The following is a 22,033-nucleotide window of genomic DNA, read 5'->3' as shown; positions in this document are numbered from 1 at the left end:
TTTCGCTATTTCATTGCTATTAGTTCTTTGTTCAGTGTAGTTACAGTTTTCAGTGACGAAAGAATTTAGATCATTATTTCTGTATAGCAGTACCACCTCTCCCGAGGCCATAAATGCAGACAATGCAGCCTGCATAGGGCACCATGCACAGAAAAGTACAGTCTGTTCACCCTCCAGTTGTCAATCACATGTTCGGTAGAGCAAAAGGCATTTACACTTAACTTGGATGTTTACATGGATTTATACAGTTAATAAGCCCAAAGTAGCTGCTGTAGTTTTCAGTACACCCACGAGAGCACGGGGTAAATGCGTAAATACTGCTCATGAATTGCGGGACACAGGACAAAGCACTATACTAGCCATATTTACAGAATCACCCTGAAAATGATCCTCTCATTACACATAAAAGCCTGCGTTATTAGATCAACAACTTACCTTAAGGCGTGCTGCCTTATGTTGGATCTGCAATTTTAATCTTTAAATATCCACTTGTGTTAAATGAAGGCATTGCGTGACAAAACTATTATTGTTTCACTTAATTAGAAGAGCATGCAGCTGCAGCAGTGATGGACTCGGCTTGAGTGACAATCTGTGACAGCGTGCACAGCTGTGAACTTCTAGTGCCGTAAAAGTCCCATTTAATAATCTCTGAATAAATAATGCATTAATTAAAATGAAACCCAGTAACGTAACGACAGGAACGCCGCCCATTGTAACGAAGTAAAAGTAAAAAAATTTCATTCAAAATTTACTTGAGTTAGAGTAAAAACGTACCCACTTTTAAAACTACTCTAAAAATATTTTTCCCCCCAAAAGTTACTCAAGTACATTTAACTAAGTAAATGTAGAGCATTACTACCCACCTCTGGTGTTAGTGCGTATGTGTGTGTGTGTTTGTATATGGTAATATTGGATGGGTGAATGGATGTTGGATGCAATTCAGGGTAGGAGAAATTTCATCTCTGTGAAAAAGAAAGCATGTAATACTCAAAAGAGTTGTGTGTATGTGCGCATGCACAGGTCCAAGGCCTTTATGTTTAGAAGCACACATGCACATATGTGAACATGAACATGATGAACATGCCCCTGAATACTCAATTTTTCTCTTATTTTTTTATCTCCCCCAGTCATTTTCAATGGCCGGTCATTTTTGACCGGGAAAACCTCAAGTGTGACTTTGTGCCATTTTGTACAATATAAAGCATTTCAAAACAAACTTCCTAGTTAAACATTAAAGCACACTAGTGTGATAATAGTACAGAATTTTTTCATATTTTATTTAATATTTCCAAAATTATCCACAAATAATGCTTTTTTCACTCAAAAACTGAGGTGCATAAGCTCAGGTCAATGAGGCCTACGATCAATAATTTTCAAAAAGAAATAAAAAGCCTGTGCTAATTGAAAGAAAACAAGTTGTTAAAAATATCCAATTCAATATTTGGTGATAATATAGCATAATAAGAGATTTACAAGCACTTTTCGTAGGCTGGTCATTTTTGACTGGGAACACCAAAGGTGTAACAAGGAGAAAACACATTTTTGCAAAGTTGTGATACACTGTGTGAGTCAAGTCAGTACATTTTAGTCCAATATGATCAAATTAACTAGCATTTTCAGGCAAAGGTAAATCCTTTTCGGGTCAAAATGACCGGAAAAAACATGAGGGTTAAGATATCTGCTCTGGTGCCCTGCCACACCATTTCAGATATATCTTCTCTCTGTCACTGAGGTGTAAAATATTTATTTCAGTAATGGGAAATTCACCATGCCACCTTGAAGTTCTATTCTTTTCTTACCTCTCCATCACTGTCTTTCTCTATCTGTTGCTGTCAGGTATCAGACAGGTGTGACTACGTCTACGTGAATGGCAAAGAGATGAGGGGGCGTGTTCAGATGCTTTTGAACTTCACCTATGGTTACCTGAAGGCCCAGCTGGAGGTGAAGGTTTGGATTCCCAAACTGCCCCTGCACATCGAAGTGTCAGATACAGAACTCAGCCAGATCAAAGGCTGGAGGATCCCTGTGAACAGTAATGCCCAGAGGTATGAACCTTTGGGTTGGTTTCTGAGAATTTTAAGCTTTCTGTTATGAAACATCCAATCTGATACTGATCAACAACAAGGAGGTAGAAGGTAAGCCAATGAGATTGAGATTGATCCACATCCATAAACTATACACATCTGACTATACATACTTTTGCAAAAAGCAGTGTGCCAATTAATTAGGATGTCAGAATGCTTAGATTTCATGTTACAGTAACAATACCCAGATGACCAAATGCATCTGCTCAGATTCTGGAGTTTGCAACCTGTGGACACCTAAGGAGCCATCAGATTCGAAAGTAAAATAATAATAAGAAGAAGAAGAAGAAGAAGAAGAAGAAGAAGAATAACAATAAAAAAAAATTGTTAGTGTTACAGGTTAGGTACCTGGAAAGTTTCACAACTGCCAATTAAAGGGATAGTTCACCCTAAAATTTGAATTCTCTCAAGATGTACTCACCCGCATGCCATCACAAGTGTGTATGACTTTCTTTCTTCCACAGATCACTAATGAAGATTTTCAGAAGAATATCTCAGCTATGTGGGTCATCACAAGGAAAGTGAATGGTGAACTTTGGACCATAAAAGTTATCCATATGATTCCAGTGTTTAAATCCATGTGTTCAGAAGTGACATGATAGGTGTTGGTGAGAAACCGATCAATATTTTTACTATCAATTTAAATTTTTCTTCTTTTTTGGTAATTTGCATTCTTCATGCTTATGGATTACTTTTATGGTGCTTTTATGTGAATTTTTGACATTTAAACATATGGTCACCATTCACTTGCATTGTATGGACCTACAGAGCTGGACTGTGTTTCACAAAAGCAACACAATCTTAAGTTGATCGTAGAGATCATTGGCGCCAATGGAAATTCTTCTAAAAATATTTATTGCAGAAGAAAGAAAGTCATACATATTTGGGATGGCATGAGGGTGAGTAAATGAAGAGAGAATTTTCATTTTTGGGTGAACTATCCCTTTACATTGTTTTCACAGTTGCTGATAGAGCATCATACTGTAGGTCAAAGAACTCATGGGTCAAAGGTCAATGCCAACATGATGAATGTAGTATGTGGAATCTGTTTATACTATGAACCTGCACATCTACAGAACATACTTTGTCAATGTTGGAATCCATTACATACTACGAAAGTATGGAAAGTTGACAAATTGTTGTATTTCTGGTCATCTTGGTGGCTTAACATTATTAGTGGGCTGCACAACTGGCCATAGCTTTTAAAAATCTAATCACAAATGAGATTTATTGCTTTTAAAAAATAAGATGTTATTCTGTTTTTGAAAAGGAATCAATTTCTTGCTGCTAAAAAATTACATTCGGCTGAGGAAAGTGTTTTATAGGCTATAAATTGCAGCAGTGCATAATATATCATATCATGAACAAGATGAACGACTATCAAAGCATGACTCAAACTCATTTAGAATGATGATAATTTCTGACACAGTTTTCCACACATAATGTTTTACATCCCTGCATGTGGGCAGAAACAAATCATGGAGAATAGTGAAATCGCTCCCAGTAATATTTACTTCATCTTGCCAACCCGTCACTTTACTCTCTCACATGAGATGTATCACATGTGCTCCACTGTCTTCACTTCCATTGGTAGTCATTGCATTGCATCACTGCTCATTTTCATAATGGTAGATTTTTTTCAATTTTGTCAGATTGCTGGAAATGCTCACATCGCGTCACCATTGGTCGCTGTCGCTCATGTTGCTGCAAATAATTCTCATTGTGAACAGGACATTACTCCTTATAAGCCACAGACAAGCTTGGGTGTGTGGAAAAAGTCGTAATATAATATTTTCTTAAAGCATAGAGACAGTTTCTTCTATTCTTACATTCCAGTATGCCTAGTGTGGCAGTGATGCACAATATTTGTAAAAACTGAGAATATGAATCTCTTCATAGGAGAAATTTGAAGTTGCTGTTTCGAAATGGGTCAGTGTCGGGTCAAACTCCAGCAGTTTGAGGGAGACGGAGACTTGCTGACACCAGTCTAAATTCTTTATAGCTCAGGAAAGAGTCAGTTTAGATTGTTTATTTACAGTAAGTCATTCTGTGTAGAATTGTTCAACTTCCTCTTCTGCCTCGAAACCCCACAGTGGTAACACTCACAGTTGAGCAGTTGATGTCATGAAGATACACTAATCACCGCTAAACAACAGGAGACGAAGCTGGAAACAACAACAGTGGATACATGTCAAGAGTGCATGTGTGAGGGGGTCTGGAGATACCTGCATTTGAATAGCTAGAGTATTAAGTAATATAAAGTCATCTTTATGGGTCTAAACTCTTTGAAAGTAATAGTCTAGTATCTCATAGTAGTCTTAGCTAGGGCTGAGTATCGTTAAAAAAAAATTATTTCGATGTCTTGCTCGATGCTCGATACCCATTCCTAAACGATACTTCTTTCGATACCAATTTTATGAAATCCATTTTAACAAGATTACACACATTACATATTACCTCAAAACCTTATTGTAAAACAGTTAAAGGATGGGCAAGGAGGAGGCGAGAACCGGCTTGTCAACATAAATGATATTTTAATGAGAAACTTAAACTCAAAAACACATAAACAAACACATATGACGGACATGTCCGTAATTCTCTCTCTCTCGAACCATCGTCACCGGCCGCCTTTATCCCTCGTGCGCCTCATCAGGCCGATTGGGGACCGGGCGCGCAATATTCCGCCCCGGCCCCGCCCCTCTCCGCTCCACACTTATTTTTTCAGTTTGTTGACTTTTTTACAGACACAAATTCTCATCTCCTGTGCCTTCTGGTCTCTCTCATCTTACGTTACGTAGGTCCCAGTTTATAGGACTATGTCACCGCGCACAGAAATGTTAATTTAACAAGTACACAAGCATGTACCACTACAAGTTAGCTTCATCAGATTTATCGTTACTTTGGGCTTTAGGAATTCTTATGGAATGTTCTACAGTACATAGACTGCAACTCCCCATGCCATACAACTCATGCTCAGCATGAGAACTGAATCACAATAGATTTCAATATAGTTTGGCATTAGCATGTTGCTAAACTAATGGCACAATAATCTCATTAGCATAACAAAACATAGTACACACAAGTATTGGGCAAAATTAAAAAAATATATATTACACTGAAATATTTTACATTGAAAACATTTAATGTAATCAACATTTCTCTCATTTCTTCAGCCATTTCTGTACAGCTCGTTGCAATATTTCCTTCCCTAAGAAAAATACTGTATTGTAAGATACTCTTTCCCAAACTTCTCTGCTCAACCTTTTGACAAGTATAAGTTGTAGAAGTATCAGACAGGTTTGTAATAAATTCCAGTCTACACACTTGTCAGCTATACGTAACATAAAATGACATATACAGGCAAATTGGGCTATTCAGTAGACTGACAGTGTGCTTGTAAGAAGAATAGTGGTAATGAGAGTGGTCTGTTCATATCTGTCTGGTTGTGAAAATCTGATCTATAAAAAGGTGTCTCTACTTGTCCAAGGCTTTAACCTGTCAACATTTGTGTAATTTGTGATCAAACATTTTACAGCTGTTTTTATATTTGGTTTAATTGCCTGATATGAACCAGAGTTTCAAATTGTACATTTTGGTCTGGACTAGCGGAAACTAGACATCCACACCAAAAGCCCTAGTGTGAAAGCCCCCTCAGTCTAGTATGCTTAATAAGTAAGATCACTAGATTACAAGTGAACTTTTAATCAGTGGTGGACGAAGTACACATACCATGTACTTGAGTTAAAGTAAAGATACTCAAGGTAAAATATTACTCAAGTAAAAGTAGAAGTGCTGCCTTTAAACATTCACTTGAGTAAAAGTACAAAAGTATTTGCCTTCAAATGTACTTAAGTATCCAAGTACTATGATTTTTTATGGCCATAATGTCCTATTATAATTTGTCACAAGACTCTTGCTTAACTCAGTCTACATGAAGACTAATGTCACTCTTGGCACACCAATCTATTAATAAAATGACATTAATTAGTCAGATGTATATATATATATATATATATATATATATATATATATATATTGCAATTGAATACATTTTGTGTGTGTTTAATTTTGGAGGGAAGGGACTGTTCCCATTGGGGATAATACATTTACAGTATTTACTGTATATATTTTTCTCGAGTGTCTATGGTCATAATTATTAACATCCTAATGTTATGATACATTCACATAAACCTGCACAACGCCATTAAATATATATATATATATATATATATATATATATATATACACAGTATATATATATATATATAGCCTATACACACACACGCACACACACATATATATATACACACACACACACACACGCAAACACATACATAGAATATATATATATATATATATATATATATATATATATATATATATATATATATATATATATATATATATAAATATTCTATGTTATGGGAGCAGCCAATTTCCCTCCAAAATTAAACACAAAAAGTATTAATGCAGTGTTTCTGCTACTCCCCAGAAAAAAAATGCTATTATATGCAAGTCATTTTAGTGTCAACATAATAATCAATGTACATTATGCGTCAATATTTACCGATAATTGCTGCAATAATAGCTGCTGCTCTCTGCCCCGCTTAAAATCATTGGCAACGTTTGGAACTATTGAGAGCTACACGAATCACATGACCGCGCGGCGGCGAGATCACTGTCGCAACCGTCTATGTTCGCAACTCTCATATTTAACGGCTCTGGGGTGTGTTTCCCGTACAACGACGTAACTTGCTGCTCCACTACTGTAGTACGATGCACTGTTGAAGAAATCAACTTGCTAGTCACGACTGTTTCCCGAAACCGTATTGTCGCAAATTGGTTGTTCAACCACGTTGGTTAATGATGTCACACATGTGGTGGAGTAAAAACTACTTTTAATGAATCTGTTTGTGATCGAATTAATGCTAGATGTTTTGCTATAAATTACGGACATGTCATCTGAGGACATGTCCATATTTTTCTCAGTTATTTGCTTTATTTCCAGATTCAATCATAGGCTCGTTCTTACGCACTAGAGCACGTTCACACATGCGCACTCTTCAAAAACGGTGCTTTAAATCTATTGACAAACTAAAAGACATAAAGGACATTTGTATGTCTTCTAAATAAAAGATACTGATTGTACTGAATGTCATCTTGCTTATTTGGCTCAAGATAATAATTTATTAAGCCCACATGTTATAATATCAAGAAACTCTGCTTCTAACCACAGGTCGAGAGCTGTCGTTCCAACCACACAACCACACAACTCTGCGATGCTATTTGCGAATATTCGTTGGAACGATGGTTTCGGGAAACACCGACTCGTTGAACTATGATGATAACGACGGAACTTGCGACCATAGTTGGCTAACGATGCTTTTGGGAAACACACCCCTGGTTCGCGCTTAGTAGATGCCGCCAAGGCAAGTTCAAAACAAAGCGCGCGCGCGCTGTACTGTGATTGGTGGCTCGTTTGACCAGTTACGTTTTTATCCACTCATAAATAAAAAGGAACGACTGATTTTGAAAATGTAGTAGAGTAAAAAGTAAGATATTTGACTTTAAAATGTAGTGGAGTTAAAGTAAAAGTCTCCCCAAATTTAAATACTTCAGTAAAGTACAGATACGCAAAAAAGCTACTTAAGTACAGTAACGAATTACATTTACTTTGTTACTGTCCACCACTGCTTTTAATGAAGTAACTCTCAATACACCAGTTTGTTTGTTGAAGGCAGTGGTTGTTTTTCTGATACCTACAGACCATTCAGCTAAACCAGTGCCTTTAAACTAAAGTTTTTTTTTTGTTTGTTTGATTTTTTTGGCTAAAATGTTATTTATTCATCAGCATGTTTAACAAACTGAAATTTTTGTATGAAAATTAATCAAAGATGTGATCATTTCTGGCATAGATGGCAAGAAAACAAAAACAACCAAAAATGTGATATTACTAGTAGCATCTCATGAGAATATTCCCATTATTTGATAGTCTGACCATTTATAGGCCTTCTTAACTTTAGCTAACAGTATTTTTAAGCTTCACTACTGTGATGTACATTGTTTGTTGCAAATGCTAATAGATAAAGATATATAAAGTGCTAGATAAAATGCTAGATAACACATGGTGAAGTGCTGAGTTACTCCAATGAAATAATTAAACAGCTGATGTTTACTTCCAAGTGCATCCAAGTTGGCTTAATTTATTTCGAAAAACCTTGATCGTCCATAGGCAGTTCGATGGGCGGATGTTTGGTTACGCAACTTTTCGAAGTCGGATGTGATGACGCACAGACTGTGATAAAGGCCTATTTCTGCCTAACTTGGAAATGTATAATAAATATTTCAATAAATGGGCATTCCTTATGGCATTTCATTGCTATACTGACTACTGACACCATGCAAGTTATTGTCCGGACCTTTGCTGGGAAGGAAATGTAGAGACTGGACCTCATGGAATTTTAATTAATTTCATTTTTGATGTGAAAGTCGTAGTCGTACCATTTGCTATGTATGTGAATGATATCTTAAATCGCATGCTCCTTATCGAGTAGAGATGTGCAATTACTTATATAAGCAATCGGATAATACAGATCTGTATTATATATTATCATTATTATTATTATTATTATTATTATGTTATATATTATATATTTAATATCTATATTAAAATGGACTTACATTGCAGTGGCAACAGGGAGCCTTTAAAGGGGTTAATAAAAACATGATTGGGTCAGAAGTAAGGATGAAATAATGAAGGGGCAACACACATATCTAGGGATCAGACACGTGAGTGAGGATGTTTTTGACTTGGGGCAATGCCCAGGTAGCAACCACTCTGAACACCTTAGTAACCAACTAGAAACATCCTAGCAACTACCCAGAATTCCTAAGCAACACCCCAGAAACCACTTTGAGCACTTTAGGAATTTATTTTCCAAAATACTAGGAAAGTTGTCTGGCCTACTCAGATTTTCTACTCACAAATGTAAAAATCTTTATTATAGGTTAAGCCATTTCTTTAAAATGAAAGTAATCAGTATGTAATGCATGATTCCTTGACAATCCAAGACGACTTGAACTAGTAAGAAACTCCTACAGCAGCAAGGTCTTTGTGGTAGTTTCTCCAGCAGTAGGTGGTTGTCTGTCATGGTGGATCGAGTGTACTCTAATGAGAGGCTCGATTGCCTCGTCGTGACAGCCTCAATCTCACACAACCTGTGAATGTGTTAACAAGATGGCCACCTGACGCAATCATGTTCTGATTCAGTGACAGAGCCCCAAAGACCATTCTAATGTCCCAGTCCTGTGGCAATGATGCACATTGCTATACTGACACCTTTAGAACCCACTCACTAATGTTCTAGAATTCATCATGCTACTTACTTCCAGCTCTCACATGGTTGTTAGTAGCCAAGTCCTGGCTTTGATCAGAAAAAAAATGGTGATTGAATAAACGTCCCATCTTATTAAATACAGTTGTGGTGATGTACAGTATTTGGCAGTGTTGTGCAAGATTATGTCCCCCCACAGAATCTGATTCCCCTTGGACCCCAAGGGATAGCTGTTTGTAATGCCTGATCACATGTGTAGTTAATCATGTACACACAGTAATACTAAAACAGTACTTCAAAGTGGATGATACAATATATTTCATATAGTTTCTGTGGATATTACACAGAATATAAAGTTTTATCTTTCTTTGGTGGTTAATAAACCTATAACCTTTGACAATTGACAAACATAATTATGTGTTTTTAATAGAAAATATGTGATTACCATATCCATTGTGCTATGAAGATATTCTGATATGGTAATGTAATGTAACTTGTGCTGGATATCACATTACATCACATTATCATTTCAGGTCCCAATCCTGGATGATTGATTACATTTTTTGAAAAGCATGCCAACCATAGGGAATGCTGAATTCAGCTTAGCAGGCTAATTGGTTAGCAATTAACATGCTAACTTAAAACAAAAAAAGAAAAAGCCTTTGGCAATTGAACATTATTGTCTGTATTGAAAAGAAATATGGTGCCACATCCATTGTGCCATGTTACACATGCCGTAACTTGTCCTGGAAATGTTAGATAAGTAGGTTATTTGATTATCATGCTATTCACTTTATTCATTGAAGCCCCTTTGGGACTACTCTACCGGGTTTTGTCTTCTAACTTCCGGTTTGTATTGAAGTTGCTGCAAAGAGTCAAATTAGAAACATCTGGGAGCACAGAGTGTTTTTACCAAGAGGTTATGCTGTGAGGCTACAGCACCCCTCTACAATGTGAAAAAACTAGTAGTGTAATGCTGTCACGGTAAAAGTTTGTTTTCCGATACACTCTGAGGTAAATTGGACTTGGATCAGAGATCAAATTGACATGACACAGCAATATTTTTGTGTTTAATTGTTATATGTTGAAATTGGTTTTATTCTTAGGTTTCAACTTGTTAATAATTTGTGTTAAAATATGTAGTTGACATGAAATTTCAAACAATGACAGCTTGTCTTATTATACTGTACGTACAATTTCGGGAAAATACGCTTGTATTTTTAAAAATGTATTTGTCACCCCCCATTTAAAAAAAAAAGGAAAAGAAAAAGCTTAAATGTTAGTCATGGTTAGTGATTGTTCCACAAATCCAGATTAAGCTGGTAGCTGTGTTTTGGAACATGGTAGCTGGTCCAAGCTAGTCCTTATCTGGTCGACCAGCTACCATGTTCCAAAAACCAGTTTGAACACCTTGTAGGAATTTCAGTTAATGTAGATGTACATGGTATGGATTAAAGTGCTGCATATCTCCATCATTATATGTAGGGAAATTTATAATGGAATTAATCGTGTTCGAATTATAAATGACAAATAATTTTATAATTTTTCTGAATAGAATTCTCCACCATTAAAATTGTAATGCAACGGCTCATTGTATCCGCTCACAATTTCTATTGTAAGGATGTAGCTTTAACTCTTTCCCCGCCAAACACGGAATTTTCCGTGTTTTATGAAAAAACGCTTCCCCGCCAAACACGGAATTTTCCGGGTTTCCGTGTTTTAGGTGTTATACGGTAAGGAAGACTCCTCCGCATGTTTTGAAAGAGTACGCAACTCTTTGATCAAAGAAACAGACTGCGATCGTCTCAAACATGAAGAAATGGAGTATTGAGAAGCTCAAAATATCAGACATAAACATGCCTTTTTATCAGCTTTTTGTCTGAAATGTTGTTTTTGACAAAACCGACCTCTGTTCAAGTCGCAATAAAAAAAGAACAAATGAAGATAAAATAAAATCGTTTTTTTTGCCTAATCTAAATAAAGATAAACAATCTTTATTGTGATATATAGCATCTTCATATATTCATGGAAGAAAATATTCTGCGGGCCATTAAAGTTTAGCGAAAATCGTCAAAAACCCTGGCGGTGGCTGGCAACTTTTTTTTAAAAACGCTGGCGGGGAAAGAGTTAATAAGGGAATTATGATTAATCAATTTATTGGAGTAATATTATTCTCATGTCTTATTGAAAATAACATCAAACATATTTTAGGAATAGCTTTGAAGCAATTAAAATTAAGAAACGAGATTATTTATAAAAATATACCACAGTCAAATAATCTCTGAATACACACACTTAATGCTAATCTAAACATAAAAACAAGCCTAACACAAACAAACATGAAACAGGTTAGTGAGTAAAGTGACAGATTGTGGAAGAAATTATCAATACAGAGAATATTAACATTATGGAGTCTGCAGACAATGCCTTAAGAGCCATTTATCCTTCTTTGAATCTAAATCGATTTACAATTGTATTACCCAAAGTATTTAAATAATACACCAGCAGTTTCAGTAAAATCTGGCGATGTACTTGAGTGTCGTTGCGTTTCCTTGCGTTGCTTTTACTTGCATGGCTTGGTTCTTTGGCTCTTTGTAGAAAGTTTGTTCCATCAATGTTTTGGACCTCAGTTGGATAGTTGATATCTGTTGTGTTGATTGATGATGAGGCAGGGCTTTGAAGGGAGGCCTTTCACAAGGAAGACTCACGACTCCCGTTACGTGTGTGAACTGTAGAGAGGAGAGTGAGAGGCTTCCTCGGGACTTTAGGTGCCGAGTTTCCTTGGACTCTACATGGCACATAGGCTTGAAGCCATGAGGGCAAGAGCACAGAGGAATGAGGAGATTCAGAGGAAGTGGAAGAAGCAAGAGAGCCGAAGAAGAGAGGAGACCCTCCTTGGTAGGAACTTTAGCTGAAATTGGCTGCACCTCAAAGGTGTCCTGAGCCAATCTGAAGTTGCTTTTCAAAGTCACATGGTCAACTGCTCTGTCCTTTTCACAGTTGATTTACAATCCTTTGTGTGGAGGATTCTTACAAATTTTGTTTAACCATATTTAATCATGAACTTTTATATCATGGATACAATTGAATATATCAAAAATTAATTAGCATAAACATTCCTGAAATGCAGAAAGAATTTCAACGATAGTAAACATGAGGTGTTTTATACTTAGTAGTTACTGTTCTTAATAAAAAAATGACATGAATAAGACAAGTTTAAAGATTATAATCATCGATTTGTCAGTTATAAGTGATTACAAATCACTACTCATATTTTAAAAGGTACATCAGGCTATAATCATTAATTTGTCAGTTATAAAGTGATCACAGGTCATAAAGTCATTTTCTAAATTATCGCGCAAGGATAGGTATTGTGTACATTTTGGGAACAAATGCATTTTGCATATTTTAGAGGGTTAAATCACAAGTACTGGGACTTTGTGTGAAATGTTCATGGATTACTTTTTTAGCTGCTGTTTGCATAATAATGATCATGATGTCTTGTGATCTCCTGATTAGTGTAGTTTACACACTTGGTTTCCAGCACAGGTTTCTCTGGCGCTCATGAAAAAAGTAGTCCCTCAGCAAATGACCAGTCATGTGATGGCTAACCGAAGGGTCGGAGGTTGAGGGAATATAATTTGGACTTCCATGGTAACCAGGGGAGGGTTTCTTCAGAGGCATGTTTCCAGATCATGTTCTATTTTAGACAAGAGGTTTTGTTAATTTTATTGGCCAGATTTGGGCTTCAGCTAGACTTTAGGGAGCCATTTTGTCAGGGTTCTTCTGCGCCTAATATCCAACAAACTTGAGCTGATATGACAAACATGTAGCTGGTCTAAGCTGGTCTGACCAGCTTGGACCAGCAAAAGACCAACTTGGACCAGATAATGACTAGCTTGGACCAGCTAGAAACCAGCAACCATGTTCCAAAACAAAGCTACCATCTTAAGTTGAATTTTCCATTTGGGACATGGAATATAAACTAAAATAATATGTAAGTATGCACAGTATGTGTGTGCATGCGTGTGTGTGTGTGTGTGTGTGTGTGTGTGTGTGTGTTTGTCTTTATAGTGGCACACCCTCTTCACGGTTTGAGACGTAAAAATCTGCTCACTTTAACTGAAATGCGATGTGTGAATGACATGAGTGAAGTGGACAGAGTTGCAGTACATACATATTTTTAATGACTTTGTGTTGTCTCTTGGAGTTTCATGAGCACAGAGACATATCATGATATCCACAGTGTAAAAGTAGGATCTGGTGGATTTATGAAAGAAACACTCTTGTTTTAAAATCTCCCCCCTCTACTTCCAATTTTTATGACATTCCCTGAACACTTTAATATACTCATGATAACTTTTGCCAACTTTACAACCTTTAAATCCAATTCACTAGCTAATTAAACTTTGACATCAACACCATAGATATCTATATAGAATCTCTACACTGGAAGTTCAAACTCTTCAAATGGCTGTGCGCTAGTTTCTCTGGCTCAAAAGGTCAAAGGGAGTGCTAAATTTGAACTTAGCAGGCTAATAGGTTAGCATGCTAAACGACAACTCAAAGAGTATTATTATAATTTAAAATACTGACATATTTTCACTTAATCAAGAAGAATACCCTTACCAATATCTATAATTTTGGAAAACTTACTGCAAATTTTAGGAAGTTTGCAGCACTTCACCGGTAGTGGTGAACCTGCAACACACCTTTGACAACAATAAACAATTTGCAGCTACTGGCAAACACTTGTGGCAACAATGAATATTGTGCTGCAAAGCTCATTTGCATGGGAAAATAATGAGTGGCAAATTTGTGGCATGTTTTCACTGGGGTTTGTAAGAATTCTCAATTATTGTAAGGGAAATAATCAAGCGATATTGTAGGATTTCCGATCAGGTACCGCATACAGTAGAATACTAAGCTGTTTTCTCATGTTAGCTAGTTTAGTAGGTCTCCCAGCCTGCCCCATCTGGTATTCAGCTTGGATAGCTGGTTGACCTGCTGGTCTCCCAGCCTGACCATGTGAAAAGTGCTGAAAACTCTTTTAAAACCAACAAACAGACCAGCCTGACTAGACAAGCTAAAACTAGAAATGTCCTTGATAATATCAGAAAATCCATCTTGGGGGGGGGGGGTCAGCAAAGTTTGTTTTGAGGTATCACTGGTAATTTTTTAGAATCTTGTCCAAATGCCTCCAAATCTGTGTGTAGTCTCTGATATGCAGGCTGTTAATGAAAGAGTGAATTGTCAGCACATCATGACTAATTAACCTAGCACTGCTATCCACACTCACCTTGTGCTACAGAAAGTGAAGGGACTCTGTCAGCAGTTTATGAACATGTGTTCGGCTCAGACCAGACATTCATTAACCAGTGGTAGATTTGGCTTGCACAGCGACTGTCAAGTCTACAGTGTTATGCCAAAATACACTCATCTTTCCTGTGATTACCACAGTGTGAACATGCTTAGTATGGATGAATGACCATGATAAATATGGCAATGGTGCCCTAGGTTTGCTTTATTTGAATTGGAGATATTTTACATGTTAGAGTTGAGAAAATATCAAAATATAACAAAGTGTGTGTGTGTGTGTGTGTGTGTGTGTGTGTGTGTGTGTGTGTGTGAGCGTGTATTTATCACTTTGTGGGGACCAAATGTCCCCATAAGGATAGTAAAACCCGAAATTTTTGACCTTGTGGGGACATTTTGTCGGTCCCCATGAGGAAAACAGCTTATAAATCATACTAAATTATGTTTTTTGAAAATGTAAAAATGCAGAATGTTTTCTGAGAGGGTTAGGTTTAGGGGTAGGGTTAGGATTAGGGGATAGAATATAAAGTTTGTACAGTATAAAAACCATTATGTCTATGGAAAGTCCCCATAAAACATGGAAACACAACATGTGTGTGTGTGTGTGTGTGTGTGTGTGTGTGTGTTGCATTTACAATCAATTCCCCTCCCCACACAATCTCATTTATATTTATCGGGACGTAACAGGCATGACCTTGCTGATGTAACAGCATTATGGTTTGATGCTAGTGGGCTCTGATGATCCATTTGTTTGCCAGTATGTGTGTGTATATGTGTGAGTTGGAGTGAGATAGAGAATAATGAGGCTCTTTGGTCTCTGCCAAATGCACTGCCAGTTGCACTGCCAGTTGGTCCGTGCAATACGTACTAGAGAGAAACTGACCCGAGAGAGCAGTTTTGTGTGTATGCCAAGCCTATAGCGTGTAGAGTGCCAGGCTGCCCCTCACTTTGTGGGCTGGTGTTAACAGTGTTCTCTCAACACCGGGCAAGCATGATAAGTCCCACCGTTGGGAATGGCTATTCCTGTCTGTGTCGAGAAATTACACTGTGCGAGTGAGATATGTGGTGTTGGTACAGGCTGCCCCTTAAGGGATGTGTCTGAAAATATTTTGTATTGAATCGTCTCCTGACCTCCTGTCTAAATAACCATGTGCTGCCTCTGCCATCTTGCCAAGAACAACTGATGGCTAAATCACAAAATGCCATTTGTAAACATCTAATCCGTTCCAATGAAGACTTGTTTATAATGGGGTTTTTTAAGTCTATGGATGGTCTTTGACATTTAATATTGTTAAAGTTGCACTTACAGTATTTCACAGTAAAATCACAGCTTGAGACCATTTTGCTTAATAGTTTTGACTGGTCAATTAATGTTAGATTATTTGCAGTTTGATAAAACATTTAAAATGTATAACTGTTCAAATGTGGGTTGCCTTTTTTTGCTTCAGAGCTGTCAAATTCAGTGTATAAATCAACATTTCACTGAAAATATGTTTTTCATGATTACAAAGATATTTATCAGAAAAGAATACACTGCTTCATTATTCAGTGAAATTGATTTGTTCTGCAAATTTAAGTGAAACAAGGAAAAAGTGAACACTGAAAGGAAAGAATACTTGATCAATGCTTATGTTAAAGTACTGAAGTCATCAAACCCAGTACTTCCCTATATCTCCTGTGTGGCCATTCACATATTGCGTTCTTTTGCCCAAAACTGCAAGACAGAGCAATAGCATAGTGAACACGTCGGTCTTGAGATGCATTTTTAAAAGCTGAACCGTTTTCAAATTTATGCACCGCAAAACGTGACACAATGACCAAAGATGGACGCAATAGACCAAAACATTAAAAAAATTATGCAAACGGAAAGCAAGAACGGGCCTCGAGATCCTCTCGTTCACTATTCTGTTGTGTTCCGTCTTGCTGTTTTGGGCACAAGAAAACATAATGTGAACAGCCACAAAATAAAGGAGACTTTTGGGGCTATGTGAACAACCCCAAAGTAAAATTGAATCACATCCTTTCATTAACATACCAGTTTTTCTTATTTTTTTAGAAACATTTTGCTTGAATTATCATCATGTTATTGCTTGTACTTACTGACTTCGATATTTTCCACTGGAATTCTGTGAGATGCCACTCTGCTCAAACGCAGCCTTCCCTCAAAGTATGTAAACTTCATCTCTGGGAGGCAGAGAGAGAGGGAAAGAGCTAAGATGAGCATTCATTATCATTACCAAGTATACAGTTTATCTAACTAACAATACCATAAGTCAGAATTTCAAATATCATTTAGAGGCATGTTTACTGTTTAACTTACCTGCAGTTGTCTACTCCATTATCGATCACTTGGACTATGGACAACACCAGGTGCTGACGGCGGAGGCGCTTACAATGGAGGCACTGATGCGTACAGGATTTTTTGTCAGATGGAGTCTGCCTATATGTGTGTAATGCAAATAATTACCAGGGTTTATGAATAAAGTGCAGAAAGACATACACTCCTCAGAAGTGGGTTCTGCACCTATATGCAATTACAGTAATTTACTGTGTTCAGTTTATTACTGTATTCATTAGATATAAAAGTAATTTACTGTATTTAATGGGTGAAATTTCCCTTGATGCAATGCATATTACATTTACATATTGTATGATGATTTAGTAAATTACTGGCCATTTAAATGTTATTTACCCTATAAACTGCAGTAAGGGTTAAAAATACATTTTCAATACTGGACTTAAGCACTTCACTGCATATATACATACTGTATATATTGTGTGTGTGGAAAGATAAAGAAATAAGTCATATAAGTAATGAGGTGGAACAAAACAATTGTTCTGCCATGTGAGTGTTGATGTTTCAGTTTTGTAATTGATATGATTAAACATTGATTGGATTTGTAATGCATTTGCACTGTATTAGAAGGTCAGTCTGCTCCATTACAGTAATACACACTAATGCTGAACCAGTGGACTTATACACCTTCCTCACAGATACCCCAGAATGAGTTTAAATGCCATATCTTACACTTTTAAATGTTTAAGCAAAATACAACTTCATTCTGTGATTTAATGACTTGACTTTACCTCACAAAAACTGCCTATGCTAAAAGAAGTATGCTCTTTATGACCTTTTTATGAAAGCAATTTTTGACTAGATTACTGGAACTTTGATTACTGAAGCACATTAGTCCCTTATCTTCAATATAAGCTTATGTTCCTTCCATCGCTCTAGTAGGAACAGTATGTGTGTTAGGAATTCAATGAAACTGTCTGCATTCTACATCATTATTATGTAGGGAAAATTATAATGGAATTAGCCGCATTTGACAACCATTATAAGAAAGAAAAATGACAAATAATTTTATAATTTTTCTGAATAGAATTCTCCACCATTAAAATCGTAATACAATGTCTCATTGTATCCGCTCACAATTTCTATTGTAAGGAATTAGCTTTAATAAGGGAATAATGATTAATTTATTGGAGTAATATTATTCTCATGGCTTATTGAAAATAATATCACACACATTTTTTAGGTATATAGTAAGATCTTTTAAAATCAAGAAACGAGATTATTTATCATAATATACCATTATATTTGAATACAAACACTTAATGCTAATCTAAACATAAAAACAAATCTAACACATACAAACATGAAACAGGTTAGTGAGTAAAGTGACAGAATGTGAAAGAAATTATCAATACAGAGAAAATGAACATTATGGAGTCTGTTGACAATGCCTTAAGAACCATTTATCCTTCTTTGAGTCTAAATCAATTTGCAATCGTATTACTCAAAGTATTTAAATAATACACCAGCAGTTTCAGTAAAAATCTGGAGATGTACTTGCTTGTCATTGTGTTTCCTTACATTGCTCGGTTCTTTGGCTCTTTATAGAAAGTTTGTTCCATCAATATCTTTGACCTCTGTTAGATCGTGAATGTCTGTTGACTGTTACGTCAATGGATAATGAGGCAGGGCTTTGAAGCGAGGCCTTTCGGAAGAAAGACTCATGACACCCGTTATGTGTGTGAACCATAGAACAGAGAGTGAGAGACTTCCTCGGGACTTCGTGTCCCAAGCTTCCTTAGACTACACATGGCATGGAGGCTGCAAGCCATGAGGGAAAGAACGCGGAGGATTGAGGAGCTGCAGTGGAAATGAAGAGCAAGAGAGCCAAAGAAGAGGGAAGACCACTGAAGACTTCTTCCTTGGTACCAGAGTCTTGAGTGTAAACTGGCCGCACCCCAAAGAGGCTCTAAGCCAATCAGAGGCTGCTTTTCAGAGTCACATGTTCAACATATCTGTCCTTTTCAAAGTTGATTTACAATCCTTTGTGTGGAGGATTCTTACAAATTAGTGCATGTTTAATAGTGCATGTTTAATCATGAACTTTTATATATTGAAAACGGTGCAAGTGACATGACATTAATTGTCATCAACATTCTCTACGTAAAAACGCAAGCATTTACATACTAAATGTGACATACTTTCATGAATATTCCCCGTGTAAGTAACAAAACATGAAAATACATTATTACAAATCATACAGGTTAATTCATTGGTTTTACAGCATGGATAATACATTACATGCTAGGAGAAACCTAATTGTCAGGGTATATTATCCTTGCCTTGAATAGTTACCATTTTTATTAGAATGACATGAATAATACAAGAGTAAAGATTATAATAATCAATTTGTCAGTTATAAGTGATTAGAAATCACTCCACATATTTTAAAAATTACATCAGGCTCTAATCATTAATTTGCCAGTTATAAAAGTGAGCACAGTTCATAAAGTCATTTTCAGAATTATCTAGCAAGGCTAGGTATTGTGTACATTTTGGGTTCAAATGCATTCTGCATATTTTATATGGTTAACTCAGCAAAGTACTGTGAGTTTGTGTGAAATGTTGCTGGATTAAGATGAGATGTTCTAGTATTAGAATTGTGTAAACACGGGGGTCTTTACAAGGAAACCTGCTTTAGCTCTGTCTGGAAGTTCAGAAGGTCATGCTGAGTCTGCCCCATGTCACCATCCCATGGGTTGAGGGGCCTCTCTGACCAATGGCCTTTGTTGTTTTAAATCATGCTGTTTCAGACTCTTTGACCATTTTATCATCCAAAGGCAGGCCTCCACTAGGCTTCTTAGCACCTAGTAGAGCAGAATCTTGTAATTTATGATGTTGATGAATTCCAGGATTAAAACCAGTAGCTGGTCAACTAAAGAAAGTGAAGCTTTCAAGAAGAGTATAGAGTTAAAGTAACAAAACATACCATCCTCCATCGTGAATCAACACCGTGGCCAGGGCACTCTCCCTCAAATTGCTTGTCGGTTTAGATAGCGTCCATTTGGTCGAACCACTTCCACATTTACCTGATGGTTCTGTAGTCACATTATTTTTTTTTACTTTTCCCTACACTGTTGGTAGGTCCGTTGTTAGCCGTGTGTGGCCAACAGCTGATACACTTCCTGAAATACTTTTAGTTTTTTCTTAATGTTCTTTCTTCGCTTAATAAGCAAACAACATGCATGGTCATGTAAATGCATTAAATGGGGTTTCTTTATCAGTGTATGGTCATAAACTGCATTGAATAAACTGATCAAAAATATGATTATTTCAAATGCCATGTAAACGCAGATGTCTTGCATTTTCAGATTTTTTAAATAAGCTGATTTTTGGGAGTAATCAGCATATTAGTGTATATATCATATACACAGCTGTTTAAAAAAAATCGTACAATGCAAATAGCCTGTTTATGAAAGGTTTACATTCATTGGGTTATTATCTGCTTTTGACGTTGGACATCGAAAAGCCAAATGTTGGTAGAGGTGTTTACGTGCAAAGTCAGGGAAATTGACAAAAATCTAGGTCTTCCGATCTGTTTATGTTTAAATAAAATTACAAAAAATAATACAATATATGAACTTGCCGCGATAAAGGAATGCTGTTTAAAAGATAACATGAAATGTTTTGCTATTAAGCATAATCAGTGTAAGAGTATGCATGTAAACACTCATAATTGGTTACTTTATTATTAATCACCTCTATTTTTCCTAATTTTACCACAGAAATATAACGTAGATTGTGGAGATAGACATTAAAGACCTGAGACAATTTAATGTCTCACTGTTGTTTCAAAAATGGAATTCAATCAAACAAAATCATTAGTATTGCTTTCCATGCCAAACATTTCTATTACTTTTACTCATACAGGTTTCTCATTTTAACATACCCATAAACCTAATGCTTCAAACATCCATGATACCTCATTCTGCTGCTTTTTGAGGAGAGGTTTGCTATTACTATTCCAAGTGATTGGACTTATTTTTCCCTGGCAGACAATAAAACATGCAAAATAAGTCCTCTAGGCCAACATTAAATGAGGTATCTAGACAAGGGGCCGGAATATCAGTCTAGGGGCTGGGGTAAACAAAAACCGTGCAACCAACTAGCAATGCCCCAGTAAAAAACCTTAGCAACCATATAGCATTGCCCTGGCAACCCCACCATTGTGTTGGTGACAGGAAAATGTAAAGGGTTCAATAAAAACATGATTGGGTTAGAAGTAATGATAAATAGTGTATAAATAATTACAATCCTGTTGCAGTGATAGACTTTTCATACTTTTCTATAAATTTCCAGGTCAACACGGGACAGTGAGGATGATGATGACGAAGAGCGGAGAGGAAAGACCTGTACACTGCAGTACCAGAGAGCCATGGTGCGTGTGCTCACTCACTTTATCGCCGAATCCTCTGACACACGAGGTCAGGTGGCCCACATGCTCGGAAGTGATTGGCAAGTGGATATTACTGAACTTGTCTGGAACTTCCTGAAAGTAGAGAACCCACAAATTGCCAGGCTGAAAGAGGGACGTGTTTTGGAAGGCATGGACACGGGCATGACCAGCATTCAGGTAAGTGTGTGTTCAGGGGCAAATTAGACCACATGAAATTGCTTGTGTTCTGTTTTGACGTATTTCAGATTGAAACAGTAATTTGTGTGTGACATATCGAAGGGCTCCTCTGTTTTTCTTTTTTGTAATAGCTAGTGGCAGGTGGTATTAGGGGGAGGCACATACTATTCTTGGACAAAAATATGTGTAGTACAAGACAAGTGAATATTTTGGGTTAGTTTGGTCAACAAGAAAGATTGTACACTTTGTGTATATGCTTAAAGTGAATTTTGTCAATGTTTAGAAGTACACTAGGATATAGTTTGAATTAAAGCTAATAGACATTGTCTAAAAGTCAAAACTCTATTTTGATTTTCATTTGTGTCTATTT

General features: G+C 36.6%; 1 protein-coding gene across 1 annotated transcript in view; it reads left to right on the top strand.

Annotated features, from left to right (window-relative positions):
• Positions 1-22,033, top strand: part of LOC127630986 (transmembrane protein 132C-like) — a 345,492-nt gene that overhangs the window by 306,883 nt on the left and 16,576 nt on the right. The window contains exons 6-7 of the mRNA XM_052108916.1: positions 1,837-2,045; positions 21,390-21,663. Of these exons, the coding sequence (XP_051964876.1) occupies positions 1,837-2,045; positions 21,390-21,663 (483 nt within the window). The remainder of the gene's footprint in view (positions 1-1,836; positions 2,046-21,389; positions 21,664-22,033) is intronic.

Source organism: Xyrauchen texanus, chromosome 37 (genome assembly GCF_025860055.1).
Source record: "Xyrauchen texanus isolate HMW12.3.18 chromosome 37, RBS_HiC_50CHRs, whole genome shotgun sequence".
Classification (NCBI taxonomy): Eukaryota; Metazoa; Chordata; class Actinopteri; order Cypriniformes; family Catostomidae; genus Xyrauchen; species Xyrauchen texanus.
The sequence above is the reverse complement of the archived record's forward strand: the minus strand, read 5'-3'. Positions and strand labels throughout refer to the sequence as shown.